General features: G+C 29.1%; 2 protein-coding genes and 2 pseudogenes across 5 annotated transcripts; 2 read left to right on the forward strand and 2 right to left on the reverse strand.

The window, feature by feature from the left end:
* Positions 1-3,666: 3,666 nt before the first annotated feature.
* Positions 3,667-10,600, reverse strand: LOC111297114 (protein IQ-DOMAIN 3-like). Its single transcript, XM_089741632.1, has 7 exons — positions 10,471-10,600; positions 10,112-10,195; positions 9,682-10,002; positions 7,458-7,778; positions 5,100-5,327; positions 4,643-4,762; positions 3,667-4,538 (listed from the first exon to the last, which is right to left on the reverse strand). The coding sequence occupies exons 2-7, from the start codon at positions 10,178-10,180 to the stop codon at positions 3,927-3,929; spliced, it is 1,671 nt and encodes a 556-aa protein (XP_089597758.1). The 5' UTR covers positions 10,181-10,195; positions 10,471-10,600; the 3' UTR covers positions 3,667-3,926.
* Positions 10,601-15,897: 5,297 nt separating this feature from the next.
* On the reverse strand, positions 15,898-18,335 carry LOC111295847 (elongation factor 1-alpha-like). 3 transcript variants are annotated; one of them, XM_089740715.1, is made up of 3 exons: positions 18,178-18,335; positions 17,146-17,631; positions 15,898-17,021 (listed from the first exon to the last, which is right to left on the reverse strand). In XM_089740715.1, the coding sequence occupies exons 2-3, from the start codon at positions 17,605-17,607 to the stop codon at positions 16,860-16,862; spliced, it is 624 nt and encodes a 207-aa protein (XP_089596841.1). In that variant the 5' UTR covers positions 17,608-17,631; positions 18,178-18,335; the 3' UTR covers positions 15,898-16,859. The 3 variants fall into 3 exon arrangements, with proteins under 3 accessions (XP_089596841.1, XP_089596839.1, XP_089596840.1); XM_089740713.1 differs by having other exon boundaries at positions 18,178-18,332; XM_089740714.1 differs by lacking the exon at positions 18,178-18,335 and adding an exon at positions 18,130-18,151.
* Positions 18,336-18,953: 618 nt separating this feature from the next.
* On the forward strand, positions 18,954-27,535 carry LOC111297641 (protein REBELOTE-like; annotated as a pseudogene). Its single transcript, XR_016326332.1, has 14 exons — positions 18,954-19,294; positions 19,824-20,087; positions 20,176-20,245; positions 20,313-20,437; positions 20,828-20,896; positions 21,456-21,975; positions 22,339-22,638; positions 22,803-23,128; positions 23,235-23,441; positions 23,824-23,891; positions 24,453-24,983; positions 25,349-26,143; positions 26,250-26,452; positions 26,766-27,535. The product of XR_016326332.1 is annotated as a protein REBELOTE-like (transcript).
* On the forward strand, positions 24,616-26,021 carry LOC111297636 (protein REBELOTE pseudogene; annotated as a pseudogene).
* Positions 27,536-27,850: the final 315 nt, after the last annotated feature.

A 27,850-nucleotide genomic window follows, 5' to 3' on the forward strand; every position in this document is an offset into this window, starting at 1 on the left:
AGTAAAATAAAAAATAAAAAACCACATATTATTATTAATTATCAAAATTATTGAATTTTTTTAATTTTTAATTTTATTTGGATTTAATTTTTTTTCTCTAAAAGATCTTAAAATATAAAATTTTTTACCTTTTTATTATTATAATGCATTAATTTTTTTTATAAAAAAGTTATATTTTAAAAATAATGAAGAAAATACAAATGCTAAGAGTTAAAATTGAAATTATAAAATATTATTTTAAAAATATTATATAAATTAATTAAATTAAATTTAGTTTTAAGTTTTGTTAATATATTTTATAGATAAATAAATTAAGAAATTTTTTATTTAAATTAAGAAAAAAAATCCGCAAAATATCTTTTAATTTAATTTTTTAAATATATATATGTGAATAGAAAACAAACGGAATTAGTGGATCCATAAAAATTGTTTTTAGCGGCTAAAATTAGGTTGACGAATAACAAATTGACAAACACCTTTTGCATCTCATTTTAACACGTGTCATTTTTGGCTCCATGACTTCCATTACTTACCCTTTCCTTGATGGAACTGGAGTTGCCGGTTCAAGTTCGAAACATATTTTGTTTATCTCGAATCTGATTTTTTATGTGTTATTAAATTTAAATTTAATTTTATTTAAAATATTTTTTGTTTTTTTATATTTAAATCTGATTTTAATTCAATATTATATAAATCGTATCCGACTTAATTTGATTCGAAATTAATAAAATATTATTTTTTAAATATAAATATCTAAAAATATCATTATATAAATATATATAATTAAATAATTAATTAAAAAATAAATTTTTATATAATATCAGGTCGGATCGGATTCATAATCTTAGTCGACCCTACTCGATTGATTCATAATCTTATTCGATCCGACTCGACTCGAAACCCAAATTAAAAAAAAAAAAAGTTGATCCTGTAAGGTTGGATCGAGTCGAAAACTATTGGGGATGGATTAAATTACCGACCCTAGATAAAACTCATTTGGGTTCTCTTTATTTTTTTATTTATTAAAAAATAATAATTTTTCCTCTTTTATTTTCAAAACTACTATTTTTTTTTTATTTCTCCCCCATTTAAAGTTCAACTTAAATCCAAAAAAAACTCAAAATATTCAATTTACTTTTTTTTTTCAAAATATTTTCTCTATCAATGGTGTCATATATATAAATAAAATATCATATTTATTAATAAAATTTTAAAAATTTATGCAACTTTAAAACGTAATCTTTAACAAATTTAAACCTATTTTTAATGCCTATAATATTTTTATTCATGCAGGTGTGATTTATTATGTAAAAAACTAGCAAAGAAGTCATTTGAATATAAAAATACCACCAACATTTCAAGCATTTTAACATAAGGAAACTATATAAATTGGGCTAGAATGAAATTTGATTCACTTCAAAAAAAGAAGCATAGTAATAACAATAAAAAGAAGGGAAACTATTTGATGTGAAGATTTTTAGCGATTAAAAAAATTTATGGATTTCATTTTATTAAATTAATTTTTATATATTTTTAAATATACTCTAAAAGTAAAAATCACCTTGCAAACCCTGTTAATAAAATTAAAAAATTTTACTATCAATTAATTTGATAATTTTACTAATAATAATTATAAATGGAATAAGACCAAACAAATGTTAACTTTATCTACTTACATGAGTCATAATAGGGTTTACTTTCATATGTCAAAGTAGATTTGATAATTTCAAATATAACACAGTAATATAATACGAAAATAATATAATAAAAAATATAAACATAACGTGATTTAAAATTTTAGCAAAAATCATAAATAAATTTTACAAAATTAAAAAAATATATTTTATATTTTCATATCAATATAATTGTGATATAATTTTTATGTAAAATATAATATGAATACGCGAATTTTTAATATTTTATATGATATAAATATACGAATTATAAATTCTAAACCAATGTATTGATTGAAATATTAAAGAACTCAAATCCAATTCAACTAAAACTCATGAATATCCTTGAACACTTATATAGTAGATGACCATAGAATTTCTTGACAGCAATTTCCTTTGAATCCGTCTAGGCCTCAACGGCCGCCGCTTAGTTGTTGGGAACATTTGGAGACGAGTCAAAGGCGGCCGCCTAGTTGTTCGGATCATTTCGAGACGAGTCTTGCTTTCGAGATACAAAAGTATCAAAGAAATGGAACTACAATGTCTATGCTTTTGGGGCCAAAAAAGAGCTGCAAATTCATATAAAAGAAATACTTTTGAAGGGCGACAAAAGAGGGTTTACTTCTTGCAGGTTGTCAAAAGCAAGGAATCGAAGGTTATTTATGAGTAAAATGCAGATACACTGACCTTTGTCTTTCCGAGCATCACGTCTTTAACTTCATTGATTTGCACGTCTTTAACTTTTTTAATTTTCGAAACAAGGTAATGGCTACCACCTGTATCAGGATAGTTTGCAACCACTTTTTTCCTATGCCCCTTCCCTCATCTTGTCCAGTGTTGCATTCTCCCTGTTAAATTATATGTTATAAGTCAATAAATCTTACATGAACGGTGTAATTGAATCGAAACAATGAGAAGTCTCAGTTTTATTCAAAATTTATTATTTAAAATTCAATTTAAATTCAACCAAATTTTAATTTTTAAATTTAATCTTCACTCATGATAAAAATTGAGTATTCAAATGATTTCAATTTGGATTATTTAATAAAAATGAATTCAATTTTTGTACTTAATTTTAAACTTAATTATGTGTTTAAATTCGAATTCAAACTTAAATTGATATATATAATGATAAAATAATAATTTTTTAATTAAAATAATAAAAACATATTAAATTTTAAAAATTCAATTAAATTTATGAGTTAATTGAGTCAAATATTAACATATTCAAATTTGGCTCACTCAATAAATCAAGTTATTCAAACTCAAAATTGATTCAATAATAATTGAATTAAATTTGAATTTTATCTTAATTAAACTCAAATAGCTTGCTAATATTGATTTATTATTTTTATTTCCATTTGTACTTGATATAAATGCATATAAAGCATTATGGTTTACAAAATAAACAAGCTTATGCACAATTTTGAACTATCTGCATATGTCAGATCATCGAACTGCGAAGTCATTAAAAAAAATGATAATCAATTAAATTTATGAGCTAATTGAATCAAATATTAACATGTTCAAATTTAATTCACTCGATAAATCAAATTATTTAAGCTCAAAATCAATTCAATAATAATTGAATAAAATTTGAATTTTATCTGAATTAAACTCAAATAGTTTGCTAATATTGATTTATTATTTTCATTTCTATTCGTACTTGATATAAATGCATATAAAGCATTATGGTTTACAAAATAAATAAGCTTATGCACAATTTTGAACCATTTGCATATGTCAAACTATCGAACCGCGAAATCATTAAAAAAAAAAAGAAATGAGAATGTGATTCAACTTAAAACATTTTATATCTGTTCAAGTTAATACTACAAAACCTCTATCTCACCACTCGAAACTTTTAGGCTAGGCCTTTGAGGGGCTTTACAATTTCTTTAGCTCGATTAATTTGCATACCATATATCTTCAAGCACACTTGCAATCTTCATCAAAGTGCCACACTTTTCGCTTTAGTTGCTTAGGTGATATTCATTTACTAATTCCGGAAAAATATATTTCATATTTTGTTATTTTTCACCACTTGACATGATTGAAAGCTTAAAACTGTTTGTCAATAAGACATCTTTTAAAAGAAGACAAAAATACAAACAAACAAAGACATCTTTTATTCATTCTTCTTTGGTTTCCTATTGGTATATATATCTGAACTCAGAAGTTCTTCATTTCCATTGCCACTACCTGCATCCTCCATTGCTCGGTTTCTCTTCTTTCTGCATTTTGGTATCCACCTTAGGAGGACCAGTGTCTCCTGTTCATACCTGGGGATACAGGGAATGCAAGCCGCGTCTTCGCTGAGCCAGCCGGTCCCCTCTCGGGTGTCCCATTTTTCTTTAATCCCAATGGACTTGGCAATGGGGACCTGACTTTTGTTGGCCGTGTCGATGCCTTGTAACTTGGAACTGCAGGTGAGCTTGCAAGGCTCTCATCATCTCTCATTGATAACCCTGCAATGCTGTGTCTCCTTTGACGATCAGATTGGACACTGAGCATGCTCCTCGAGTCCTGGTCGCCTCCCCTTTGACTCCCCCTTGTGCTTGGCACTCTTATTTTACTGGAAACTGATGATACAGAAGGTGCCTTGGGGGGTGGAGTTGAATGGGATTGGCGGCTGCGAGATCGACTTGATTTTGGGCTTCGAGGATAAGCCCTGCTGATTTCACCTATGGACATGGAACGGGCACCCATACTCTTAACTGAGCCACGATCATTGTTATCTGTTGTGCTTCGGATCTCCCATGGCCGGGCTGCCATCCATCGCTCTAACCAACTCCAACCCCAATGGGGAATATTTTGATCCATAAATGTTTGATTCACTGATTTAGAAGAGTTCTTCCATGATTGCTGTTAAAAAAATGGTCATTTAGGTTAGTTTGTAAGCACTAAAACATTGAAATTCAATACATATTTTACGAACGAAAAGCCTAACAAAAGGGAAAACCCGATACCTGGTGCGATAATGCATAACCTAATGCTCTTTCCCTTCTCATAGCCGCTTCTTGCTTATTTTGTTGTCTTGCTTCAATTTGCTCCTTAGACTTTGTACTATCATTCCAGTCTTCTCCCATCTGTCAAACATATGTTTAAAAAACCAATCTGTACATTTAGTATCTGGGAATTCATGTAATCTTATTATATTATACACAAAAATTATATGTTATAATTCGTATCAATATCAAAATATAAATTTTTTTTTTGTTTTATTAAATCTATTTATAATTTTTATTAAAATTTTAAATCGCATCATCTTTGTGTCTTTTATTCATATCGTTTTTATATTGTATTATTGTATAATGTTTTAGATTATCATATTTACATTACAGAAGTTGTACTACGAAACTACTAATCGTGTAAACAATAAAACTTACAGTCAAAAGGGTAAAATGTGCAAATCCAGGCACTTACAGAAGCTCTCAACTTCTCGAGCTCTTTCTCTCGTTTCTGTTGGAGCTGCCGCTGAAGAGCCTGGTTCTCTTCTGACATTCTAAGCCTCCTTGCACGAATCTGGGACTGCACATGAGCTAGAGTCTGCATGCATCTTAATGTAGTAGTTGCTTGCCGCTTGACAGATTGTCCTTGGATCAATGATTTCAACCTCACCAGCCCTCTCAAAGCTCGCAATGCCCTCCTAGCCTGAGAACTCAAATGCAACAAATCATAGCATAAATACAAGTAATTGCTCAAGAATGGGATGTTTCATGGAATTTATTAATGTAAATCATTATGCTTTTTAGTTTCCTTAAACAGAACACGTTTCAAAATCATCATGATTCAAAGTTGACATAATAGCAAGAAATGACTAATACAGAAAGCTTACAATAAGGGTCTTCGTACTTCGGTTTTAAGTAATTAATTGATGGAACCGAATTAATTTGGTTAATTGGCTAATCATCAAATTAATTTCGATCAGTTAACGAAAATGATTTTAAAAGAATTTCGACTTTCAGTTAATTCGATTATAAAATCGAATTAATCAAAATATTAACCGAAATATAATGTAATTCAAATATAAAATAAAAAATACATGAAATTGATCATTTTATTTCATAAATTGTTAGAGTTTTTAACATAATATTTTGATATTTAAATATTTTATCAAATAATTTTATTTAATTTATTTAAAATATAAGAATTTAATAGTTTAAAATATAATTTAATTTAAATCTATTTATTATTAAGTTAACTGAAAAAATTAACCAAACTAACCCAATTAATTTCAATCGCTTAATTTTTAAAATTAATAAATTCGATTCGATTAATAAAAATAAAATAATATAATTCAATTAATTTAATTTTAAATAATTCATTTTGAAATTAAACAAACCCATCAAATGAATACCCTTAACTTGAAATTATTAATAATGGGAATATAAATTCAAGAAACGCCCATACACCTAAATGCAGTGTGTTGAATTTTATTAAAAAGTCAGAATAAGCATTTGAAAATCAATAGATTCTTAAGAAGTCATAATTTCATTAGAATGAAAAGGCTCCAACTTAAATTTAAAATATAGCTTAATTAATTAATGTTATTATTTTTAAAAAATGATATTCAATAAATCTAAAGTTTATATTCTTCTTCTTTCCCAAGCTATGACCTCTTTTTAGGGATGGCATCGGGTCGGGTTCGGGACGGGTTTTGCTCGCCCCGAACCTGACCCGATTTTTTGCTCATCAAACCCGACTCCGACCCGAATTATTTTAATACCTGACTCCGACTCGATCCCGACAATATGTAAACCGTACCCGATCTGACCCGACCCGAAATTAATAAAATATTATTTTTTAAAATATAAAATATTATTTTTTAAATATAAATATTTAAAAATATCATTATATAAATATATATATATAATTAATTAATTAATTAAAAAATAATTTTTTAATAATGTCGGGTCAGGTAAGGTCGGGTTTTAGGCATACCCGAACCCGACCTGAAATCCGAAATTAAAAAAAAAACCCGATCCTATAGAGTCGGATCGGGCCAAAACCCGTCGAGGACGGACTTGATTGCAATCCCTACCTCCTTTGCACCGAAAAAAAAAAAAAAAAAAAAAGCTCCAACTCCAAACAGTGACAACGACCAAACATATTTAGCAAAAGCCCATATATAAGTTCACAAAAAAAGACAAAACCTTATGATGCCTTCTTGTCATAACAAAAGGAAGCAAATTGAATTGAAAAACAAATAGCCCCAAACGGTAAATTTCGTGAAGTTTTTTACTATAAATGATTAAAAAAATTTTTTAATTAAATCAATAAATTAATAAATTTTGATGTGAAAATTAATAATATATAAAATATTATTTATAATATTATTTATAATTTAAATTTAATCAATACTTATTTAATGATAAAAATTTTATCAATATTTTTATTAAAAATATTTATTTAATAAATATATCAAAATTTATTAAATTTTTTTCAAATTTTATATTCGTAATCTATATGATAAGAATTTTTAATTTATTAGTTTTGATTTTCATTTCAGCTTTTATTTACTTGTTTCTAATAAGAAATTTTATAAATTTTTCCTATAAACTCTATTTAAGTTTTTTCTAGCCTGATCTATGTTATGAAATCTTTTAATTTATTAATTTTAATTTGCTCATTTCTAATAAAAACTTCAAACTTTATTTGTAAAACTTCATTTAAGTTTTTTCCGGCCTGAAACTGAAATACTTGGAATTTTCTTATATTTTCATAATTGTTTCTTCTCATGTATATATAACATAAAAAATAAACAAAGGCGATAATCCATACCAAGTATCCACGAAATGCAGCTTGAATCTTGATGGCAGCTATTTCCTCTTTCGACTTCCCCGGGTAGCATGGTAGAGAAGTGAGGCGAACAACTTCAGCAGCCGCCTGAGCAGCAGCAACCGCCGCATCAGCAGCCATAGCAGTGGCAAGAGCCACCGAGTAGGCATGTTTGCTTTGTTCATTTTCAGCTTCTGTTAATTTGACATCTCCAATGGGAGGAGGAACAGGAGGAGGTGAAGTCACTTCAGTTTCTTCAGGCAAAGAAACTGGCCCCACGTCCTTGCCTTTTCCCAACCATTTTCTCTTTGATTTTGGAGTTTCCTGGTAAAAATAAGATGCACCCAACAATTAAATTACAAACTACAAATAAGGGTGAGCAATTGATGGTTTGATGATTCAGTTTAAAAAATTAATTGATTTTCATTCTATAAATAATTAAATCAATCAAAAATTTTTAAATAATCGATCATAACTAAATTAATCAAAATCAATTCGATTTGATTAAATGATCAAAATTTTCATAATTTTTTTTATTATAAATAATTATTTAATCATAAATTCAATATTATAAAATTCTAAGCCTCCTTGCACGAATCTGGAACTGCACATAAGCTAGAGTCTGCATGCATCTTAATGTAATAGTTGCTTGCCACTTGACAGATTGTCCTTGGATCAATGATTTCAACCTCACCAGTCCTCTCAAAGCTCAAAATGCCCTCCTAACCTGAGAACTCAAATGCAACAACTCGTCGCATAAATACAAGTAATTCCTTATGAATGGGATGTTTCATGGAATTTATGATTGTAAATCATTATGCTATTTTATAACCTTGATTGAACAGAACACCTTTCAAAATTATCATGATTCGAAATTTACATAATAGCAAGACATGACTAATGCAGAAAGCGTTCATAATTTTATTTTAATCAAATAAATCGATCAAATCAATTTAATTCGATTAATCGATTAATCATCAAATTAATTTCGATCAATAAATGAAAATGATTTTAAAAGAATTTCAATTTTTGATTAATTCGATTTTAAAATCGAATTAATCAAAATTTTAATCGAAATATAATATAATTCAAATAAATAATAAATAATAAATAAAATTGATCATTTATTTCATAAGTGGTTAGAGTTTTTAATATAATACTTTTATATTTAAATATTTTGTTTGATAATTTTATTTAGTTTGTTTAAAATATAAAAAATTAAGAGTTTAAAATATAATTTAACTTAAAAATATATTTATTATTCAATTAATTAGAAAAATTAATCGAATTAAATTCAGTATGTTAATTTTCAAAATTAATAAATTTAGTTCGATTAATAAAAATAAAATAATTTAATTTAATTAATTTAGTTTTAGATAATTTGATTTAAAATTAATCAAACCAATCAAATGAACACTCTAATTTAAAACTCTTAATAAAGAAAAAATAAATTCAAGGCCCATACACCTAGATGCAAGGTGTTGAATTTTATTAAAAAGTCGAATGAGCATTTGAAAATCAATAGATTCTTAAAAAGTTATAATTTCATTAGAATGAAAAAGGTTTAATTTAATATAAAATTTAATTCAATTAATTCATACAATCATTTTTTAAAAAATGATATCGAATAAATTTTAAATTCAAATCTTTTTCCTATCTCAAATTATAGCCTCCTTTGTACACCCCCCCCCTCCCCAAAAAAAGGGTCAAACTTCAAGTAGTGACAATGAACAAACAAATTTAGCAAAAGCCCATATTTAAGTTCACAAAAGAAAAGGCAAAATCTTATGATGCCTTCTTGTCATAACAAAATGAAGCAAATTGAATTAAAAAAAACAAAGAGCTCCAAACGGATAAAACTTACATGAAGAGTTATAGATGGAGTTCATAAAATTTTTATAAAATGAATAAATAAAAATTTTAATAAAAAATTTGAATCGATTGATAGAGTTTAATATAAAATTAATAATATGTAAAATAATTATTAAAAATATTATTTATAATTCAAATTTTATCAATACATATTTAATGATAACAATTTTATTAATATTTTTATTAAAAATATATATTTAATAAATATATTAAAAAAATTTTAAAATTTTTTCAATCTATCAATTTTGATTTGTTATTTTAATTTTTACTTATAGGAACTCGGTCTCTCATACTTTCATAATTGTTTCATCTCATGTATATATAACATAAAAAATAAACAAAAGGGATTCCATACCAAGTATCCACGAAATGCAGTTTGAATCTTGATAGCAGCTATTTCCTCCCTTGACTTTCCCGGGTAGTTTGGCAGAGAAGTGAGGCGAACAACTTCAGCAGCCGCCTGAGCAGCTGCAACCGCAGCCTTAGCAGCCATGGCAGTGGCAAGAGCCACCGAGTAGGCATGTTTGCTTTCTTCATTTTCAGCTTCTGTTAATTTGACATCTTCAATGGGAGGAGAAAGAGGAGAAGATGCAGTCACTTCAGTTTCTTCAGGCGAAGAAACCGGCCCCAAGTCCTTGCCTTTTCCCAACCATTTTCTCTTTAATTTTGGAGTTTCCTGGTAAAATAAAATGCACCAAAAATGAAATTACAAACCACAAACCTCTCTAGAAAAACCAAAAAAAATAAAAAATTATCCAATGAATTATGAAATAAATCATCCAAACCTGATCTTTCTTGGACTCAGGGCTCAAAACTTTCTTCACAACAGAAAACCAGCCTCTTTTTTTTCCCATCTGTCAATAATTCTTCTTCAAAACCAAGAAAAGCCATGTAATTTCAATCCCCAATGAGACAAAGAGGTTAAAAAATTTATTAAAAAACTGTTGAATGCATTGAAAATTTATAGAAACTGCCTTGTTGAACCTTAGAAATTTCTGAAATCTGAGAAATGAAATACCCTGATTCTAAAATTGAAAAATCTTCATTAAAAACACAAAGCCCATATCAAAGTTTCCAAATTTAAACAGTTTTTTAAGACAAAACTCAATAAATATGTCCAAAAAAACCTGAAAATTTCCAGTACCTGTGCATGGGAAAATTCCAAGATCTCTGTTAAAAGAATGGAACTCTCTCTTTCTCTCTCTCTCTACCAAAACAAAATGCATAAAAAAAAAAAATCAAAGAGAGAGGAAGAAGAGGAAGCGGATCTTGCCAAAGAATGCTTCAAACAAAGAGAGCAAAAAGGGGAACAAACTAAAAAAAAACAACAGGTTGGCAAATTTTTAGAGGATATTTACTTGTGGTACCTAGAAAATGTGAGACCCGAAGTGGATCATGAAAGCATCCGACAACACTTAAAAAAAACCAAACGACAAAACATAACTGCAACGGTAACAACGAACAAAGTACCATTTAAGCCGTCTTTTCTTCTAGTTTTGGTTTTTTTTTTTTTTTTTGAACTTTGTCAAAAAAAAAGGTTTTTTAAGTTTTAATTTAATTCAATTTGTTTAATAGATAGTTTCAAATTAAACTCTAATTCATGTATATATATTATATTTATTTTTTATTTTTATTAAATTCATAAAATTTTTATCAAAATTTAAATTGTATTATTTTTAGATTGTTTTTATCATTTTTATATTTAATTTAAAATTATTAAATATATTTCAAACATAATTTTCGCTTAACAAAAATTTTGTTTAGATGAGATAAAATTAGAATAAAGACTTAATTCGAGTTTTAATCTCTAATTTTTATTTAAATTATATTAATTTTCTTTTTACATAAAAAGACTTGTGATTGTAATTATCTTTTTTCTTTAATTACCCTTTACTAATCTGTTGTTCCATATTTGGCATTTAAAAAGAAGAAAAACAGATAATGCTTGAAATATATAGGGTTAGGACACTGTTGAAATTAAAAATTAAACGAAATTAACAATAATAATTTATAAATGCAATAGGATAATATTTATACTCCTTTTATTTCAGCCTTTTTTCAATTGAAATAATGGATATATATAAAACGAAATAATCAAGCAAATGACTAAGTGCAAAAGTGAAAACATCAATTGGCGAGCGATGACTTTAGAAACAAGCAATTGTGCATCATTTTCAAAGTTTTATCTACATATCATAGCAAAAAAGCAATAATTCTCTATCAATATTAGATTGCAAAAGATGTTGCATGTTTACAAAAATCAATATTTTTTGTTTTTTTTTTTTATATTTGTGTATATATATAATATAAAATACTAAAAATCATATATTTATATTGTATTTTATATAAAAGTTATATGTCACAATTCATGTTAATACGAAAATATAAAATATATTTTTTGTTTTATTAAAATCATATATAATTTTTGTTAAAATTTTAAGTAGTGTCATTTAATATTTCATTTTCATATCGTATTGTTATGTCGTGTTTTAAATTATTGTATTTATTTTTTATTTTTAAGCAAGAAATAAAGGATTATAGATTTTTTTTTACACTATTTGGAACAACAAAACCTTTACTTTACAGAAATATGCTAAACCATTTGAATTCGAAACCATAAAAACAAAAGCAATAATATTATATAAATAATACAATATTTTATAATTAAATTTAAAAATTCAACTCTTCACCAGACCAATCAAAATAATATGTTTCATATTTTTTAATAAAAAAATTATTTAACACATTAATAATAAAATTTTAAATTTTATCAATGAGATAAAGATAATTATATCCCAATTATTTTTTTAATTAAATTTTTTATTTTTTAAATATATATTAAAATACATATATCGTCATCTTAATCTCATTTATAAAATTAAAACTGCTAATGTATTTAACAATTTCTCTTTTAAATAATAAAAAAAGTTCTTTCTCATATTCCACAATTTTTTTTAAATGTCCAAACATTTTAAATTATGGATAAGATTCCAATAGTTTTTTATGAGCTTAGAAACATGAGACCATAACTCAAATATTCTTCACAGCCAAGTGATGGAAACAATTACTCAAAAACTGACAAAATCTTTTTAAAAAAATTAAATAATTATCTTTCTTAGATTTTTAATTCACAACATAATTATTTATAAGTTATAATCATAGTTATTAGAATCAGACTAGACCATTGTTTCGATCGGATAAATTTATGAATCGATGTTAAAATTGATCCAATTCTATAATTATATCAGTTTTACAATTAAATTACTTTAAATCATTGTGAATTGATTATTTACATAATAAACCAATAAATTATATGTTTTTTTTAACTGGATTGGTTTAACACCAACTAATAAATTTAAGTAAAATATAAAAAAAAAACCTTCAAGCATTCAAAATAATTTAATTAAGCTCTTATATTATTACTATTTCATGTAAATAAGTCCCCCAACTCTTTTTTTTTTTTTACGGTCAATGCCCTTTTAACTTTATATTAATGATATGTTGGCATATTTTTAGATATATAGATAATGACATTAAAAAAAAAAAACTTACACATGTGTAAAAATAAGCAATTTTCAAAAAAAAAATTATCTAATAAAAATTTTACTAATTTATATCATAATTAAAAATAATTATAAAATTAATAATATATAAAATTAATAAAAAATAAAATGTTAATAAAAATATTAATTATTTGACCATAATAAAAAATAATTAATAAAAGAAAATGTATATATGTCAAATTAATACAAAAATACATTCATATAAAAAATATAAAAATGATTTTAATTTCTTTTTTACTAATTTTCATATAAATATAAATGTTTCATTTTTATTAATTTTATATATAGATATTTCTTTTTATTACATAAAGTTTAATTATTATATATTAATAAATAATAATTATTTATAATTATTTATTAGTTATTATTTATTATATTTATTAAAACATAAATATTGTTTCTACTTATTAAAATATAAAATATGATTTTAATAAAATGTTAAGTAATTTCATTTATAACTAGTAATTAATTGTTCTATGAATTTTATATTTTAAAATTTGTAGTTTATGATGTATCTTAAAATTTATAGTTTTATGGTTGAATTATTAAACTATAAATTGAGTTAAAAGTTTGAATTTTAAATTTATAAAATATCTATATTTTTTATAATATTTTTTATTAAATCGATGATTAACTTGATTGATCTAATAATTAAATTGTTTACCTGATAACTCAAAACCTTAAATGATTTAATGTTTGTTCTAATTCTGATTTTTATAGTTATAATATAGCTACAAATATTTGTTGGTATGAATAGTAAAAAGTTCGATTTTTTTTAAGTAAGATATTGATTTCGAATCTTATAAACGAAAAAAATAAACTTGAAAGAGCTTACTCTTTTTATAGGATTCGATTTAACTCAATTCTAAATTAATTAAAATTCAAAATGATTATAAAAATAAAAAAATCTCATAAAAAAAAAAACAATAAAACCCTAGTTCACTTACACTGTTTGTAAGGTAACATTCGGAAAATTAAAGGATGTTATCCTCCTATCCACCACGAACGCGTGTGGATTACGAATGAAATATTAAACGGTGCGCGATAGTTACACTCCTCGACTGGAGGTGGTAAAATAAGTGTGGAAAATTGGTGTAATTATTTTATGGCAAATATAACATATTTATGAAATACGCATCCTTCCGGTGATAACAATTAATAACATCACGTGATGGAATTTCTTTTACTGTTTTAATTTTTAAAATACTACTATCTTTTAAATTTTTTTAAAGAAAAAAATTAATTACTCATGAGCATCTAAAGAGATAATAAAAAAAAAAAAGAAGGATAATTATGGTGTAAATGATTATGAATTAATTAATTAATTTTAATTTAAAGTTGTGTGGGAATCATGAAAATTTTATACAGATTTTTACATTATTTTTTATTATGATCAAACAATTGTAATAAAAAAATTATAGATTAAATGCTTCCAATAATACCGCATCTATTTTGTGTTGAATATATATGTAATATAAAAATTAATCATAATTTATGCGAACACACCAATCACATAACACATTTGAGTTAATATTATAAATAATCCTTAAATTATAATGAAATGTTTAATGTAGTATTTGAATAATTTAAAGTTTTTAATATAATATTTGAATTATAAATCTATTAACTAGTGTGATACTTATCCTTAATATAGTTAACTTCAATTGATAACACGTTGTAAACAAATAATTCTCAAAGTACTACATTAGTTATTAGATTAATATTTTAAATATCACATTAAAAATTTTTAAAATCTAAATTTTATATTGAATATTTCATTATTTAATATTATTTCATAATTCAAGTATTACACATACTCGATTGTAGTAGAGGTTGACATGTAGATTTCTTGCCATAGAACTAGAAACCTTTGTTAAGAAAGGGTTTGCCTAACACCTCTATTGACATCCCATCAAATCATCACTTTAGAACAAAATTTTGCTAATGTTTCGGGTGTTTAGTTATAAGGAAGCTAATCGGAGGTTAAGTGAAGGGAAGCTAGGACTTGTAGAAAGAAAACATGGTCATTGGTGTCGGAATTAGTTATAGACATGCTTTCCAACACTCAAATCAGTGAAAGTATCTAAAGATTTAGTGAGAAAGAAGGTAAGCAAAGAATACTAAAGAAGCTTCAAAGAGATGAATACTTAAATTCTATGTATTTAAGCCTTTTTTTTACTTTATATATGAAACGAAGGATAATGACATAACTGAAACAGTTGAAAGTTGATAATGAATATATATGGAGTTCGAGAAACGTTCGTGTAGGTAATTGTAAAATATATTTAATAATTTTAAGTAAGCACTAATTATATTTAATGATTTCAAACAAATTAAAAGTTAAATGTAAAGTTTTGAAGTTATGCATTGATTGCAATAAAAGTGTCGAGCAAACCCTTCCTTAGTAAGAGGCGAGCTAATTTTATGATAAGTGATTTAAATGTCAACTCTCACTGGTGATGATATGATAATCAGGTGTATATTGATTAAACGGCTAAAAAAATTGACTTTATTGATTGAGAAAATAAGTATAAGAAACTAAAAGAAGAAACAATCACTTTTGTATCCATAGAATAGAATAGAAAATAAGCTGAATATGATAAGACTCAAACTCTCATTTTTTATATTTTTTAAAAATCTTTCAATCATAAAACAAAAACTAACAAAACAATCATTTTAATTTATTACAAAGTAGATCAAACCTTGCAAGATAGATTAAATTTACACCAAAATGAGATTAAATGTTAGAATTTGATTCTCCTAATGTATAAAATAATTTTTAAAAAAATTATAATATCAAACTCATTTCATGCTCATGACATGTCTAACACTAACACTAACGCCCGAATTAGAATAAAATAAATGTTCTTTTAACGCTATTATTTTGCCCCAATTAATCCTGTATTCAGATTGGATCCAATTAAACCGCATTTGGATCATTGGCTGAAAAATGCTAACGTCAATAAAAATTCTATTACCGTATTGGCGTTCATGTCGTCAACAGACGGTTGAAATAAAACTCAAGAGGATTGATAAACGAATAGAACAGTTAAAATAATAAATCAGTCTCAACTCAAATAAAACTTAACACAAAACTATGTAGTCTGAGATACAAAACCGTTAAAAAGAGGCAATAACAATAATAAAAAATCCCGCCATCGTCTGTTGAGCACCTGGGTTTGCATCAGGAAGCTCAACATAACCATCCTCGCACAAGCCGCAAGCCAAAACTGACTAGACCATATTTCACTTGCCACCCTTCTTGGCAGCAGACTTGGTCACCTTGGCTCCACTTGGGTCCTTCTTCTCCACACTCTTGATGACACCAACAGCAACAGTCTGTCTCATGTCCCTCACAGCAAAACGCCCAAGTGGGGGGTACTCGGAGAAGGTTTCCACAACCATGGGCTTGGTGGGAATCATCTTAACAAATCCAGCATCGCCATTCTTCAAGAACTTGGGCTCCTTCTCAAGCTCCTTACCAGATCGCCTGTCAATCTTGGTCAATAGTTCGGCAAACTTGACAGCAATGTGAGAGGTGTGGCAATCAAGGACAGGAGCATAACCATTTCCAATCTGCCCTGGGTGGTTCATGATAATGACTTGGGAGGTGAAGTTGGCTGCCTCCTTAGCAGGATCATCCTTGGAGTTTGAGGCAACATATCCACGCTTGAGATCCTTGACAGCAACATTCTTAACATTGAAGCCAACATTGTCACCAGGAAGAGCCTCCTGAAGAGCCTCATGGTGCATCTCAACAGACTTAACTTCAGTTGTCAGTCCAGAGGGACCGAATGTAACAACCATACCAGGCTTGAGGACACCGGTTTCAACACGACCCACTGGGACAGTTCCAATACCTCCAATCTTGTAGACATCCTGAAGTGGGAGACGGAGGGGCTTGTCAGAGGGTCTCTTGGGCTCATTGATCTGGTCAAGTGCCTCAAGGAGGGTTGGACCCTTGTACCAGTCAAGGTTGGTGGACCTCAATCATGTTGTCACCCTCAAAACCGGAGATGGGGACAAAAGGAATCTTCTCGGGGTTGTAACCAACCTTCTTCAAGTAGGAAGACACTTCCTTCACGATTTCATCATACCTAGCCTTTGAGTATTTGGGGGTTGTGGCATCCATCTGTCAAGGAAACATATAAATATATATATATATATATATCAAATTTAGCAACCGCGCCTTTGACTAATTACGAGGCTAACCAATTAGAAATTACTGAACTAAAACTATGAATGAGATAACTTGCCTTGTTGCAGCAGCAAATCATTTGCTTGACACCAAGAGTGAAAGCAAGTAGAGCATGCTCACGGGTCTGCCCATCCTTGGAAATACCAGCCTCAAAACCTCCAGTGGTGGAGTCAATAATAAGGACAGCACAGTCAGCCTGAGAGGTACCAGTAATCATGTTCTTGATGAAGTCACGATGTCCAGGGGCATCAATGACAGTGCAGTAGTACTTGGTTGTCTCGAACTTCCACAAGGCAATATCAATGGTAATACCACGCTCACGTTCAGCCTTCAACTTGTCAAGCACCCAGGCATACTTGAACGATCTCTTGTTCATCTCAGCAGCTTCCTTCTCGAACCTCTCGATCACACGCTTGTCAATACCTCCAAGCTTGTAGATCAAGTGACCAGTTGTGGTTGACTTTCCAGAGTCAACATGGCCAATGACCACAATGTTAATGTGAACCTTCTCCTTACCCATAGCAACTCTTTATGGCAGAAAAAACTGCATCACAGTAAAAGTTAAATCAAACAAAGACAGAAACTAGCAAACCATAGAATAAACACATCAGGTTTCATCCATATAGTAAATCCAACAAGAATTACCACCTTATCAGCTCAAAAATGAAACCCTGATTAGCCTAATGCTTCATAGATCTACATTTTCTACATCAATTTTCGAAGAACAGACAGCGAATTACTCACAAAACAGCAAAAAATTACCCACAAAATTTTCATTTTTTATGACATTAAACTAATATTCCATTAAATTCTACATCAACGCCGTTTTGTTCATAAATATATTAAAATTATATAATAATAAACAGATTAAATTAAGAATAAAAAACCTATTTAAAAAAAGTAAACCATCAATAAATTTTGATATACTAGGAAATGCATAAATTAAAATTAAAAAATAATTAGGATTAAATAAGAAATCATTATCATAATCAATAATGAGATAAGAAAAGAGGGATCTAATCATTGATTAAACTCAAACTACCAAAGAATAAGAATTCGATCATAAACGAAGCTTCAGACAAAATCTAACCTTAAAAATTCAAGAGCTGATAAATCGGCAGAGGCAAGAAGAGAGAGAATGTGTGCGAAGAAGTGAGAGAAATACTAGTTTATATCTAGAAACCCTAAATGGAGATTAGGGTTTCTAGTTCGACCGTTAGATTAGATTCTTCTGAAATTTCAGTCGACATTGAAAATTTTGCCACGTGGAATCCAACACGACCCGATTTTCTTTCAAACTCCGCCTGTTCACTTTGCAAAATCCAACGGTTTGTATCAGCTTTTTATTCCACTCGAATAGGTTTAAATATTAAATATATATTAAAGTCAAATTAAATTTTAGATAAAAATATAAAAAAATCGAATTAAATTATATATATTTAAATTTTTATAAAATAAAATAATTATTTTTTATATAAATTTATTTAAATATATTTAAAATTTTATTAAAATAATATATAAATATAAAATTAAATTAAATTAAATTTTAAAAATTAATTAATTAAACCAATAGAATTCAATTTTATAAAATTTAATTTGCATCCATTTTAAAAAAAGTTGAATTTAAATTAAAATCGAATTTTAAAATTTATAATAAAAAAATTAAACACAATTTTGAAATGTTATCGGCCCAAAAGAAAAGTAGTCGCCTCTCTTGTATTTTAGAATTTATAATCAGTTTGTTTCTTAAAATTACAAAAATATCCTAAATATTTTAAATTTAAAAATTTTGCCCCCTTACCTCCCCATTTTGTACAAAATCTAACGAACCAAATTAAAAAAAAAAAAAAAAAAACTCAAACTAAAACAAAGAAGCCGCCGTTATTGCAGGTTCGAAAACCTCCTTCTTTCTTTCACATACTGATTTAAATCGTTGAAATTGTAACTTATTACTAATTTTCATTATTATCTTATTTTTTCTTATCATTGTTTCGAAGTAGTTAGAAAAAATGGGGAAATTAGGGAAAAATGCGAGGAAGTTTGTGAGAAAGAATCTTCAATCCGTATTGAAAAGAAAGCGGAAGTTGAAATCTGTGTTCAAAAAGAGAGCTTGTAAAAGTGAGGATTTTATTTTATTTAAATTTATTTTCATTGCATTATCGATGAATTGTTTTAGTTTTTGTCATTGTTCACTTGTTCTTGAGTGTAAAATTAATTAAATTTGTTAATGAGAACTTAGTGTGATGTTAATCTTTTTAGAAGATTAGCAGGATGAAGCTGAAAACCTAAAAGAAGATCAAGTAGGGAAGTCTAATGGAAGGTAAATTTAAAAAATTAAATAAATAAAACTTTTTGTGAATAATACAATATATTAGTATTTGTAGATAGACCTGACGATTTGTATATTGTATTGTGTAAAATGTTGAGATTCATGTATTCGTATTGTATTTTACACGAAAATTGGGTTACAATTTGTGTTGACACGAAAACATGAAATGTGTCTTTTTGGTTTTGTTAAACCCATATATAATTATAGCTAAAATTTTAAATTGTGCCATTTTTGTGTCCTTTATTTATATCATGTTCGTGTCATGTTACAATGTTGTGTTTTAGATTATCAGGTCTATTTTTAGAACAACTATGTTTCAATGCATGTTAATCTTTTTTTCTTTTTTCATCGAATATAATTGCATTTTAGCAACTTTTGAAGTAATAGAAACAATGTAGCAAAAGTAACGATCCACTGAGTTTAAAAGAATTTTATTTGGTTTAATCATTGACTTCATGTGTGCTCTCTCCTTTTGCATTTTAATTTTTGTTTGGATGGTGCTTCGATATCAATATGCGATGTTGTGCCTTTTCTCAAAGCATTTAAAATTTGTATTCAGAGACTTGGGAGGTGAAAATAGAGAGGATGCTGCGCTTGATGCGGTGTTTAGTGATGAGAGTGATGCAATTGAAGATGATTCAAAGAGTGATGGATATTTATCCGAGGTTTTGAAATATAAAACACCTTAAAACCCTTTCCTTGCCTTTCTTTTGAGGGTTGATAAGGTTTCTCATATTGATGTTTGAATCTAATGATCAGGACTTGGGCTGTAAATATTTGGGTGAAAATGTAAATGAGAGTAACCAAGATGGCGAGGACACTATAAACAGTTGTTTTTATATGTGTTTCCTTCCTTCTTGCTAATATCTCTGATTCATTTATCTATGCTTGTGTAGATATGGATGTGGATAATGATGATGCTAGTGATTTATCAGTGCAGAACAGGGAAATTCTTTTAGAGCTCACACAGAAGAGGAAAAAATTTGAGAGGCTGCAAAAAAAGGGAATTACGACTTACCGTGTTTAACTGCTGATTCTTGGGGGATAAATAATCTTTTGAGAGTCAATGATTGGTTCGTTCTGAAACCAGTAGGAGTTACAGATGAATTTCACACGGATATACTCGAGTGAAATGCCTTGTATGATTTGATTAGAATTATATAGTGGAAATGATGCTAGAATTAATTGCTTTATATAAGTGCAAACAGTTGGATATATTTGCACATATATATCCTCATACAAATATATTGTTCTTTGAATCTCTCTTTCTTTCTCCTTTTCATTTGGTTTTATGTTTATTTTTATTTTATGTTACACCAAGCTGTAGCCTGTAAGTTTCTTGTTACTTAAAGTGAACAAATAGTTTCTACCATATTTATTTAATTGAGCATTTGTACTGTGTAAACTTCAGGACCCTGAATTTTCTATGTTTCTGGGAAGCTATGAGAATGGCCTTGAGAAATTGAGGGATGAGGCAAGTGTAAGATATTTAGTTTGTCAATTTTCTTTTTAACTAGATAACAAGATAAATGATATGGGAAAATGCATCAATCATTTTAATTTTTATTTCTTGCTATCTATCATCTGCTCTTGATTTGCATTCCATTGCACTCAGGTGGCGGTAAGAAAGAACATATAAGCCTTTTACTTTTGATCAATTTTCCTGCATTCAAAGTTTACAAAATTACAAGTCTAGTGGGGTGAAAGCAACACATATTATTATTTCAACTTTGCTTAGTGCAGATTAAAACCAAATAGAAAATCATACCATGAAGGTCAGATACTCAGATATATGGGAAAAAGGGAATATATTGACATATTGTGGTTATGTCCTTTTTCTTTCTTTCTTTTTTCCTGAAATATTATGGTTATTTGCTAATAAACAATCAAAGAATTATAAACTCATGATCATTTGCTAGTATTTCAGAAAAAGAAGGAAAAATAAGCAGTGGAATTCTTTGATTCCTCCTTTTTCCCCTTCTTTTGTCCGTTTTATGGCTGTGCCTTTGTAAACTTTTTTGTATTATTCTTTGCAACAGTATACAGATGAGGACAATGCTAGTGATGATGGCTCACAGAATCCCAGGAAAGGCACTGTAAATTTAAGCAAAAACAAGTTTTTGACTAGCTCTGCCCTTAATTTTTTGTGCCTACTAGTCAGAGAGCGGCATGGTATATCTGCACTTTATAGTTTATTAAATGGGTATTGAGCTGCATGCCATTATGGAACTGAACCATCTGGTCTTCTGGATGTCAATTCATGTTGTGGAGTTCAAGATAGCAAAACTTTTTCCAAGATCTTAATCTTCATGCTTCAGGAGGCTGCTAATATTTTTTGAGGAATTCTAGGTGTAGTTGCAAAAAGGAGACCGTTTTGGAGTTAAAGAATACTTCAAAATGGAAAACTATGAGGCCACTGATTAAGTCTTATTTGAGAAGTACACTATCTCTCCTCAATCAAGTTGCTGACTCTGAGATACTTGCCCTCTCCTTGGCTCAACTCAGAGCCTGTATAATATTTTTTGAACTTTTTGTCCATTGCTGCATGGACTGATCAAGGTATTATAGTCTCTGGGATATGACACTTCAAATATATATTTTATTGGCAGTTTTATAGTAGTAATTAATTTTAGGATATGAGAAGGAAAGTTAATATTACCTTATATTAGTGTTTGCACTTTTCAGTCGGTATATAGGGTTATATGTTTCCATTGTTATGCACCCAATGTTTTAATTAGTAAGGTATGTGGGAATTAGGAGAATACAAGAGATGAGGAACCTTAAACTCTAGCTGTATCCATATCTTTTCTCATAAGGATTCTGTCTGACTTTCTTTTTTTTTTTTTCATCTCATACCTTCATTTCATAGAAATAACTCTTAATTTTTTTCCACTCAGCAATAACTCTTCAAATTGATTTCAGGTTGCAGTTCATTTGTAGGTTACCGGTGAAGGGACTGTTTCCTCACAGTCTTTCCTAGTCATAAAAGATGTGGCTTCTGTGTTTAGCTTAGATTGCTTCAACTCATGCTTGATTAAAACATATAAAGCCTTTATCGGTAACTGCAAATTTGTCAATCCAGTTTCATCCAAACATGTACAATTTCTCTGCAACTCCTTTATTGAGCTATGCTCTCAAGATGTGCAAAACTCATCTAGAAAGGCAATGGTTTGTGTCGAGCAACTTTCTAGGACACTGCAAACTGGTCTACAAACAAAGAAGGTATGTGATGCACATGCCTTTGGTGTCTCATTTAACTCGATCAGACTGGATTGGGCATTCATTGCTCCTTAAATTAGATGCCTATGGATACATGTAGTTCATCATGATTGATGTTTTTAGGCAAGACCACGTTTTGATGGTGCTTGTTTGTTATTGCTTGTAAGCAAGAAGCAGTCAAAAGGATATCCAGTTGGCTGTATACAAACTGCATTGATCTCTGGGTTTCATTTATATCAGCAAACATACAAGATTATGATCTTCGGCCATTGTTATACATGATCATTCAGATTATCAATGGAGTAGCTCTCTTGTTTCCTGGACCAAGATATTTGCCTCTAAGACTTAAATGCATTCAATGGTTGAATAATCTTTCTAGTGCAAGTGGGTTTTCATCCCTGTTGCAGCATTTGCTTTGGAAATTTTGGAATATAAAACTGAAAGGGACAATGAAAAACCTGGAAAAGATTTCAACTTCTCTTCAATTTTGAAGGTTAGAGATTGGTCATCATTATTACTATGAATTGAAATGTCTCTTGGCCCTTGGCCACATGATCTATGCATTTCTGCTATAACTAATGTGGATGTTCATGGTGCAGTTGCCAAAACATTGGTTAAAATCTCAAAACTTCCAGGAACAGTGTGTTTCTTCTGTCATTGAATTACTTGCAATGCACTTTGCTCAGTGGAGCTATCACATAACTTTTCCTGAACTGGCTACCATTCCCCTCATCCACCTAAGGAAGTTTCATGAAATGACAACCATTGAGAATTTCCGTCATGTGGTGAAGCGACTTATCGATCAGGTATGGATTTTTATGAAGTTCATAGATGTATTTTGTTGAACCAGATCTGCCTTATTAGCAAACCCCTCCTCCAAGAAAAAAAAATGCTGCCTTTTAAATCATTCTATGATGATTTTGGCAGTCACCTCTAGTATGCTTAAAAATATTGATTGATAGGAAGTAAGATGTTTCATTATGCAGTGCACCAGCAAATGGATACTTTTGAAAAAGAAATAAAGAATTGCACGACCAACTTTGAAAAAGAAAAATAAAACGGAAAAGTATGTTCATTTTTATCTTATGTTACACCAAGCTGTAGCCTGTAAGTTTCTTGTTACTTAATGTGAACAAATAGTTTCTACCATTTTTATTTAATTGAGCATTTGTACTGTGTAAATTTCAGGACGCTGAATTTTCTAAGTTTCTGGAAAGCTATGAGAAAGCCTCGAGAAATTGAGGGATGAGGAGAGTGTAAGTTATTTAGTTTGTCTATTTTCTTTTTAACTAGATAATACGATAAATGATTAAATGGGAAAATGCATCGATCATTTTAATTTTTATTTCTTGCTATCTATAATCTGCTCTTGATTTGCATTCCTTGCACCCAGGTAGCTGTAAGAAAGAACATATAAGCCTTTTACCTTTGATCAATTTTTCGGCATCCAAAGTTTACAAAATTGCAAGTCTAGCGGGGTGAAAGAAACACATATAATTATTATTTCAACTTTGCTTAGTGCAGATTAAAACCAAATAGAAAATCATACCATGAAGGTTAGATACTCAGATATATGGGAAAAAGGGAATATATTGGCATATTGTGGTTATGTCCTTGTTCTTTCTTTTTTTTCTGAGATATTATGATTATATGCTAAAAAACTATCAAAGAATTATAAACTCATGATCATTCACTAGTATTTCAGAAAAAGAAGGAAAAATAAGTAGTGGAATTCTTTGATTCGTCCTTTTTGCCCTTATTTTGTCCATTTGATGGCTGTGCCTTTGTAAACTTTTTTGTATTATTCTTTGTAACAGTATACAGATGAGGACAATACTAGTGATGATGGCTCACAGAACCCCAGGAAGGGCACTGTAAATTTAAGAAAGGACAAGTTGTTGACTAGCTCTGCCCTTAATTTTTTTTTCTGCCAACTAGTCAGAGAGCAGCAGAGTATATCTGCACTTCCTAGTTTATTAAATGGGTATTGAGCCACATGCCATTATGGAACTGAACCATGGTCTTCTTGATGTTGATTCATGTTGTGGACTTCAAGATAGCAAAACTTTTTCCAAGATTTTAATCTTCATGCTTCAGGAGGCTGATAATATTTTTCGAGGAATGCTAGGAATATCATGTTCTAGTTGCACAAAGGAGACCATTTTGGAGTTGAAGAATACTTCAAAATGGAAAACTATGAAGCCACTGATCAAGTCTTATTTGAGAAGTACACTATCTCTCCTCAATCAAGTTATTGAGTCTGAGATACTTGCCCTCTCCTTGGCTCGACTCAGAGCCTCTATAATATGTTTTGCGCTTTTCGTCCATTGCTGCACAGATTGATAAAGGTATTATATTCTCTGTGATATGACACTTCAAATATCTATGTTATTGGCAGTTTTATGATAGTAATTAATTTTAGGATATGATGAAGGAAAGTTAATATTGTCTTATATTAGTGTTTGTACTTTACAGTCAGCATAGAGGGTTATATGTTTCCATCATTATGCACCCAATGTTTTAATTACTATTGTATGTGGGAATTAGGAGAATACAAGAGGATGATGAATCTTGAACGCTAGCTGTATCCATATCTTTTCTCATAAGGATTCTGTCTTACTTTCTTTTTTTTTTTATCTCATACCTTGTTGCCGCAGAAATAACTCTTAATTTTCTTTTTCCACTCAGCGATAACTCTTCAAATTGATTTCAGGTTGCAGTTCATTTGTGGGTAACAGGTGAAGGGACTCTTGCCTCACATTCTTTCCTGGTCATAAAAGATGTGGCTTCTGTGTTTAGCTCAGATTGCTTCAACTCATGCTTGATTAAAACATATAAGGCCTCTGTTGGTAACTGCCAATTTGTCGATCCAGTTTCATTCAAACATAAACAATTTCTCCACAGCTCCTTTATTGAGCTATGCTCTCAAGATGTGCAAAACTCATCTAGAAAGACAATGGTTTGTGTTGAGCAACTTTCTAAGACACTGCAAACTGGTCTACAAACAAAGAAGAAGTTATGTGATGCAGATGCTTTTGGTATCTTATTTAACTCGATCAGACTGGATTGGGCATTCTTTGCTCGTTAAATTAGATGCCTATGGATATATGTAGTTCATTATGACTTTGATGTTTTTATGCAAGGCCATGTTTTGATGGTGCTTGTTTGTTATTGCTTGTAAGCAGGAAGCAGTCAAAAGAATATCCAGTTGGCAGTATACAAACTGCATTGATCTCTGGGTTTCATTTATATCAGCAAACATACAAGATTATGATCTTCAGCCATTGTTATACATGATCATTCAGATTATCAATGGAGTAGCTGTCTTGTTTCCTGAACGAAGATATTTGCCTCTTAAGACTTACATGCATTCAATGATTGAATAATCTTTCTAGTGCAAGTGGGTTTTCATTCCTGTTGCAGCATTTGCTTTGGAAATTTTGGAATATAAAACTGAAAGGGAAATGAAAAACCTGGAAAAGATTTCAACTTCTCTTCAATTTTGAAGGTTAGAGATTCGTCATCATTATTACTATGAATTGAAATATCTCTCGGCCCTTGGCCACAAGATCCATGCATTTCTGCTATAACTAATGTGGATGTTCACGGTGCAGCTGCCAAAACATTAGTTAAAATCTCAAAACTTCCAGAAACAGTGTTTCTTTTGTCATTGAATTACTTGCAATGCATTTGCTTGGTGGAGCTATCACATAACTTTTCCTGAACTGCTACCATTCCCCTCATCTGCCTAAGGAAGTTTCATGAAATGACAACCATTGAGAATTTCTGTAATGTGGTGAAGCGATTTATCCATCAGGTACGGATTTGTATGAAGTTCATAGATGTTTTTTGTTGAACCAGATCTGCCTTATTAGCAAACCCCTCCTCCCTGAAAAAAAAAATAAAAATGCTGCCTTTTAAATCATGCTATGATGATTTTGGCACTCAACTATAGTATACTTAAAAATATTGATTGATAGAAAGTAAGATGTTTCATTATGCAGTGTACTGGCAAACGGATACTTTTGAAAAAGAAAAAATGAATTGCACAACCAGCTTTGAAAAAGAAAAATAAAATGGAAAAGAGGAAAAAGAATCATAAAATTTTTATTTTTTTTCTGGTGTTGTAGGTGGAGCAGGACATTGAATTTGTACAGAGGAAAAGAGATGAGGTGGCATTTTTACCCAAAGATCACCAATCTGTTGAATCGTTTCTGCAGTTTTGTATTCTTCATTTAAATTATACCTAAGTTATCTAGAGCTATAATGACCGGAATTTCCCGAACTTCATAAATGGTTGGCATGCAGTTCGGAAAAGTCCAGTGCTAATGCTCCATTTACACGATATTACAAGAGAATAATGGAGAAGGCTGCTTCCAGGAATCTGGTTCTGGATCAGAAGATAAGGTGCCATTATTTCCCTCTGACTTGGCTCTAATCTTACATTGTTTTGCATTTGAGGATGGGGAAGGAGCGATGCCTTTATGATTCTGGTGAATCCCAAGTTATTAGTTATTAACACTGCAATACCACGAAGTAGCATTTCATAATGCCGAAATTTATAGTATCTTGCTGCATTTAGAGTTAACCTGTTATTAGTATTACAGTTCCTTGTTCCATGTGGCTGCTAAATGACGAAGAAGGTTCAGAGGAAAAAAGGGTAGATTTGTCGATTGATAATGGAAGAGACGATGGAATAATGAGAAAGAAAAGAACAACCTAAGATTGGTACTTTGTTATTGCCTCTGCTTAGTAATATGTATGAATTGCTAATTCCTTCTCAAGTATTTAGTGTACTCCTAGGGCTTTATGATTTCTATTTGTAGAGCAGAATTTCAAAGGAATAATGCAATTTCAATCGGTATAAAAGAACTGATACAATATTTCTTTTTTTTTTGCTTGCTAATACAAAACCATGTGCCATTAAATAGGAAAATATCTCTTTTTTTGTAGTAGGGGTGATGAGGGTTTGGATTAAATTGAATTCGATTCAGTTTTTTTAAATAATGTATAAAATTATGAATTTTTAAAATCCGATCTAAATTCGAATTTAAATTAAATTTCTATATGTTCAGAATCAGTTCGGTTCAATTCAATGGTTATTTAAAATTATTTTTTTATTTTTTATATATTATTTTAATATAATTTTTAATATATTTAAATAAATTCAGGTATAAAATAATTATTTTTATTTTATAAAATTTTAAAATATATA

The sequence above is a fragment of the Durio zibethinus genome, chromosome 12 (genome assembly GCF_047325235.1).
Source record: "Durio zibethinus cultivar Kanyao isolate XHJ-2024 chromosome 12, ASM4732523v1, whole genome shotgun sequence".
NCBI classification, from domain to species: Eukaryota; Viridiplantae; Streptophyta; class Magnoliopsida; order Malvales; family Malvaceae; genus Durio; species Durio zibethinus.